The sequence below is a fragment of the Pundamilia nyererei genome, unplaced genomic scaffold, assembly GCF_000239375.1.
Source record: "Pundamilia nyererei isolate P.nyererei 1_Seehausen unplaced genomic scaffold, PunNye1.0 scaffold00075, whole genome shotgun sequence".
Classification (NCBI taxonomy): Eukaryota; Metazoa; Chordata; class Actinopteri; order Cichliformes; family Cichlidae; genus Pundamilia; species Pundamilia nyererei.
In genome coordinates, this window is record NW_005187476.1 from 1,560,842 (window position 1) to 1,567,498 (window position 6,657).

Here is a 6,657-nt window from a genome sequence, read left to right on the forward strand (position 1 = left end):
GTTCAGGATGGTGCTGGTGTAATGGTGTGGGGGATATTTTATTGGCACACCTTTGATCCTTCAGTATCGACTGAGCACTGATGAAATACCACACCTACCTGACTCTTGTTGGTGCTCATTCCTTTATGACCACCCATGACCCATCTTCTAATGGCTACTTCCAACAGGATGTTGAACCATGTCACAAAACTCAGAACATCTCAAACTGGACTCTTGACCATGACAATGAGTTCACTGTAGCCAGCAGTCACCACATCTCCGTCCAACAGAGCATCTGTGAATCTGTGCCACAATTTAAAAAAAGGCTGTTTTGAAGGCAAGTTTGTCCAACCTGAACTACCTGTGACTGATGAAGTGGCTGGTGGGTGTATCTTACTAGTTGATTTAATGATGTAAATAGATACAGTCAACACAAAAATATTTGGATGAGAGAAAAAGACAAACAGGTTATGTTTTTGTCTCGGTCAACTAACTCATGAACGAAATAAGAATTCTCTGATTATGGCAGTCGTCAAACAACATCAGTCATTCATTTTTACATCTTTGTGCAGGCTGAGATGGAGATGGAGTCACTGTTGGTGGCCCGTAAACAGCTGCTGCAGCAGTGGAGCAGCTGCCTCATGGGGTTGAGGAGACGAGACGAGGCCTTCGGTGCGATGCAGGAAGTCATCCGGTGAGACTGATGGATGTGGGAAGCTGTTTCTGATTCATGTCCTACTGAGTAAACGTTAAAGGTGCTAATGCGCTTCAAGTGTACATGTAACAAATGATGACAGTGCTCTAAACATAGAAACATAGTCTATAGAAAATGACAGATGTCTATAAAAAATTTATTTTTAGAACACTCAATGATAATATTAACCCTTATTTGATTTTTTTATTCAAAAGTAACACAGAGCAAAAAGTGAGCAGCCATTCATTTTTTTTCTGTTCTTCTCAGTGAAACCAAGCACCAGGTGATCTTGCTGGACAAGGACATTGATGGCTACAAGAAGTCCATCAATGCAGAGCAGGAGCAAAATGAGATACTGACACTGCAGCTGAATTGGTCTCAAATGGACTGCACCACTACCAGAAAGCTCATCAGTGACAAGCAGGCTCAGCAAGAGGCCCTGCAGGCCCACTACAGCACATTCCTCCTCACTCTGCAGGAGACAGAGCGAACCCTCGCTAGACTCTCAAAGGTCAGTGTTTGTCCAGAGAGCAGTCGTGGTACAAGGTTAGAAACATTACACTGCCTGATTTTGTTTTTGTCTTTCTTTAATCTCACCCTTAATTTCTCCAGGAATTTGGGTCACTCCAGGCTCAAGTGAACGATCAGAGTAAGCAGCTGGAGAAAGAGAGTTCTGCACGGCTGGAGCTGGAAAACAACATCATGAGCTCCATGCAGCACAAGCTCCTCCACAACAACGCTGCCAAGTACTCCCAACTGCTCACTGAGAAGATATCCAGACTCAAAAAAGAGAAGGTAACTAAAAGCAGGAAAGTATTGAAAATGCTTAGACTGTCATAGCACTCTTATGATAACACTCTTCAGACCATTCACACTAAATCCCCTTTCTTTGATATCCCTAGTATTATCATAAGAGTGTTATTCACTATACCCTACATATTGTCCAGGTCTTTGGCTTAGGCTTGTTTTAGTGAAAGACACACTCCAGCAGTATCACGTTATAGATAAAGAAAGAGAGAGAATTCACAAGCAACTGATGAAGTCTTTTGGTTTGAAATGACAGAATAATGCAAATAACAACAGCTCTACAGGATTAGTAACAGTAGTAGTAGTAACAGGTGTTAAATAAGTACATGTATAAAGGTTAATGTACACTATAGAGCCATAGAGATTTGAATGCAATTTATTCATATATTGTCAAATTAGCTTTATTCAATTTCAGTATTATTATTTTACTAATTTTAACGTTTTTTGTTCATGCTTTTACGTGACAGGATTACATTTTTCATTTTGATTCCTAGCTTTTTTTCTTTGTAAAATGTGTAGAGAATAAAACAAATATGTGAAGATATTAGATTTATGTGCTTCTCATCATTCCTTTCCCCCCTTTAGATGTACCAGTTGAAGCAGTCAGAGGAGGAGGTGTTGGTGGTGAAGCTGGAGAGCCAGCTGGTCAGCCAGCAAGTGGACAACCTGGCCCTGACTCAGAAGGCCCTTGATCAGGAGATCACGAAGTACAACAAGTTAATCACAGCCATTGAGGCTAAGCTTACTTCATCTGTTAGAGTCATCGAGCAGAAGCAGTCAACGATCATCGGATACAACACGAAGATTTCTCAAATAGCGGCCACCACTGGGGTGAGTGGCTGTGGGGAAGCTGTGGTTTCTTGTTACTAAGATCATAAATAAATACAATAGAATAAAATGCAATTTTATATATATAGCACATTGAAAACCAGGGGGTACACCAAAGTGCTTCACAGTAAGGAATAACGGTAAATAATTGCACTGAACAGTAAGTGATTAAAACAAGGTCAAATAGAGAAAACAGAGAAACAAACAAACACATTAGTAAGTAGAGATAGGGAGAAATCATGATTATCCAGAGAAATGAGTAGCGATACAGCAATTAAGGAGCGGTGAGAATTAGTGAGTTGGAAAAGCCAGGTTGAATAGGTAAGTTTTCAAGCGTGCTTTAAAGTATTGGATGGAGTCAGAGGCATGAATGCTAGCAGGAAGACTATTCCAGAGGTTTGATGCTACAGAGGCAAAAGCACGATCACCCCTAGTCTTCAGACGGTGCCTGGGCTGGGCCAGAAGTAACTGACCAGATGATCGTAAAGAATGGCTGAGAGCATAGAGACTGAGAAGGTCGATGAGATAGTCATGGGCAAGGCTGTTTAGGCATTTCAAAGTAAGCATCCATCCATTTTCTTCCACTTATCCGGAGCCGGGTCATGGGGGCAGCAGCCCAAGCAGAGAAACCCAGACCTCCCTCTCCCCAGCCACCTCCTCCAGCTTGTCCGGGGGAACACCAAGGCATTCCCAGGCCAGCTGAGAGATATAATATCTCCAGCGTGTCCTGGGTCTGCCCCCGGACCTCCTCCCCGTGGGACATGCCTGGAAAACCTCACCCAGGAGGCATCCTTGTCAGATGCCCGAACCACCTCAGCTGGCTCCTTTCGATGTGGAGCAGCAGCTGCTCTACTCTGAGCCCCTCCCGGATGGCCGAACTTCTCACCCTATCTCTAAGGGAGAGGCCAGCCACCCTTCGGAGGAAGCTCATTTCTGCCGCTTGTATCCGCGATCTCGTTCTTTCGGTCACTACCCACAGCTCGTGGCCATAGGTGAGGGTAGGGACGTAGATCGACCGATAAATTGAGAGCTTCGCTTTTACACTCAGCTCTCTCTTCACCACAACAGACCGGTACGGCGTGCGTATCGCTTCAGCCGCTGCACCAATTGTCTGTCGATCTCACACTCCATTCCAAGGTGAGCTGGAGGCCATCACCCGATGAAGCCAACAGGACCACATCATCTGCAAAAAGCAGAGATGAAATCCTGAGACCACCCAAGTGAAAGCCTTCCAGCACTTGGCTATGCCTAGAAATTCTGTCCATAAAAATTATGAACAGAATCGGTGACAAAGGGCAGCCCTGTTGGAGCCCATCACCCACCAGGAACGAGTCCGACTTATTGCCGGCTATGCGGACCAAGCTGTTGCACCGGTTGTATAAGGAATGAATGACCCGTAGCAATGGGACAGCACCGCCCACAGGACCCCTCGAGGGACGTGGTCGAATGCCTTCTCCAAGTCCACAAAACACATGCAGACTGGTTGGGCAAACTCCCATGCACCCTCAAGTATTCTCGAGAGGATAAAGAGCTGATCCAGTGTTCCACGACCAGCACGAAAACCGCATTGTTCCTCCCGTATCCAAGGTTCGACTAACGGACAGACTCTCCTCTCCAGCACCCTGGCATAGACTCTCCCAGGGAGGATGAGGAGTGTGAGGCAAGTAAGCAGCAGAACTTTAAAATCAATACGAAATTTAATAAGCAGCCAGTGTAAGTCAGAGAGCACTGGAATAATAGAGGCAAACTTTCTAGTTCCGGTTGCGAGACGAGCCGCAGCATTCTGAACGAGCTGTAATCGTTGGAGGTGAGCAAGTTGGAGTCCAGAGTAGAGCGAGTTACAATAATCTAATCTGGAGGTCACAAAGGCATGTATCAGTTTTTTAACCAATTAAGGGCAGAATCCTTGATGCCTATAACATGTTCTAGAAGATCATTGAAAACCCTCAGCAATGCCGTTTCTGTGCTGTGGTTTCAGTGCCAATTACATCAAACCCATCCTTTAAAATCCGGGATGGAAGGAAATCGTGAGCCAAGTTCGAACTTCTCAATTGATCAATAATGCTTTTAAAAGTAGAAAGTGAATGAAAATAATTCAGTGTCATTTTGAATTGTTTTCAAAAACGAGGCTGCCAGCTTTAATTGATTTTTCCTGCATTTGCAGCATGATGACCTCGGTCCTCTGCACATCAAGATACAGTCAATAATAGCTCAGATTGAGGAGCTGGCAGCAAATATAAAGAGTGACCAGCAGCTTTGGATGAAGCGACAGGGGATTCTGATGGGACTGACCCAAACGATAGAAGCCAACAGCAAGGAGCTGCTCAAACTGCAGGCAGAGTACACAGGATGGCAACAGACGAAACTCTACTTTGAGAGTATGCAGGACGCACATGCTGCATACTCCGTCCAAGTCACAACCTGTATGCTACTATGCTACTATCTCCACTTCATTCTCACACCAACTCTAACCCTTTCAGGTCAGATAGAATCAGAGCACCGTGAGGAGGCTGAGCTGGAGAAGAGCTCAAAGATGCTGAAGCGTGATCAGCTGAAGCTCAACATGCTGCTCAGCAAGAAAGGACAACTGAGCCAGGCTCTGCAGCAGGAAAACGCCGTGATGGAGACAGATTTCATTCACAGACTTAAGGCATGACAGGCGGGTTTCCTCATTTTATATTTTCTTCTTTTCTTCTGTTTTATATTAATATATAACTTTATGTAAAATTATGTGACCAGGATGCAGAGAGGGAGGCCGTTAAAATGCAGATGAAAGTCGAGAAGACGCAGGAGGAAAAGGAGAGGCTCCTCAACAGTCTGGTGGAAGCTGAGTCAGTCACTTTCTTTTTGTCCTTGTTTCTTCTGACTTAAACATATTCAATTTATTTATTATTGAGTTGATTTGCTAATCAACTCTTAAATCTCTTAAATCTCTCTCTCAACTCTTAAGTCCTACTACTTATTCATGCATCTTTTAGGATCTTACAAAGCTTCAAACAACCCATTGACTATTAAATTAGTTGTCGGTGATTTTGATAGTCGACGTAATCGTGACTAGTCGACTAATCTTTTAAATTTCAACCCAGCTCCATGTAACTCAAATGCCTCTAACTCGAAACATATTCATAGTATGAAGGTAAAATTTTGCAGGGCTTCATTAAATATGCAGAGTTATTTCCGGAAGAATCACATACTCAGAGAAACACTTTGATTTTTAATGGAATAGTGTACTTTGTTCTGCATGTGTGTGTATTTTCTCTTTTTCTTTGGCACGTGTGGCATACAGGCGGCAAATCATGCTGTGGGAGAAGAAGACACAGCTTGTAAAAGAGATGCGTTCAGCTATGGATGTGGGGCAGGGAGAAAGCCACACGATGAAAGCTGAAATACATCGTATGGAGGTAAACACAGTACGATTACAGACAGACTATAAGGCTGATTTGCCATCTACATTTTAGCCTTAGCCTGCCATGTGCAAATGTGCTGTTTATGTACAATGCATAAACACATAAGAGTGGGATATGCTTTATTTGAAATGCATTCGATCACTTTGACCCTTGAATTAATTTTTTGGGAAAATTCACTGTTTATTCAACCTTTTGACAATTTATTTTATTAAATAAATATAAGTTTGCTAATATAAGTTTTAATTTGCATCCAGCAATTTTTTTTTATAATTTATTGCTTACAAATGTATTGTGCAATGTTTTTTTAGTTTTCAAGGGAAAAAGCCTCAAAAGCTCATGTATCAGGCATGAAGTTCAGCAAATTTTCCAATTTACAACTTAAAGAATAGAAACAACACGTGGATATGACTTTACAGCATCAGTAGTGGTGTAACGATTCTCCTAACCCACAATTCAGTCTCAGTTCTTCTTTAGATGGAATAAATATTAAAAGCTCAATTATATGATCAGAAATGAATAATGAATGAATAGTAAACATTCGCTTCCAGTTTACTCATTACCTGAACAATCTTTAACATTAAAATGATTTCATCAGCAGGATCTAATTAAGCATTAACTGCTCAACATGGGTATCACTGTAAAGGAAGATTGAACTATATTGTGGACACTTTTATCAGTCATAGTTTCAAGGCTGTTAAACCTCTAAGCAAGGGTAATTTTATATATATCAGGAGTTTCCATCAAAAAAAGGTATCTGAGACAAAAAAGGGCTCCAGGTCCAATCGGATGTGAAAACTAACAGCTCAGTCTTTTTATTTCTCGTACCTCCTCGGGGAAAAAATTATCTCAAGCTCCTCCAAACTCACAGTCATGTTATTTTCTCTATAGAAGCAGATAAATCTGTCAGCTTGGTGTCTGATTACAGCACATAATACTGATATA

At 42.3% G+C, this 6,657-nt stretch overlaps 1 protein-coding gene across 1 annotated transcript in view; it reads left to right on the plus strand.

Moving 5' to 3' along the window:
- ccdc40 (coiled-coil domain 40 molecular ruler complex subunit) overlaps window positions 1–6,657 on the plus strand; it is a 15,219-nt gene that overhangs the window by 5,867 nt on the left and 2,695 nt on the right. Inside the window, exons 7-14 of the mRNA XM_013911922.1 lie at window positions 526–673; window positions 941–1,184; window positions 1,286–1,468; window positions 2,066–2,311; window positions 4,473–4,686; window positions 4,789–4,958; window positions 5,048–5,139; window positions 5,595–5,709. Coding sequence (XP_013767376.1) covers window positions 526–673; window positions 941–1,184; window positions 1,286–1,468; window positions 2,066–2,311; window positions 4,473–4,686; window positions 4,789–4,958; window positions 5,048–5,139; window positions 5,595–5,709 — 1,412 coding nt within the window. The remainder of the gene's footprint in view (window positions 1–525; window positions 674–940; window positions 1,185–1,285; window positions 1,469–2,065; window positions 2,312–4,472; window positions 4,687–4,788; window positions 4,959–5,047; window positions 5,140–5,594; window positions 5,710–6,657) is intronic.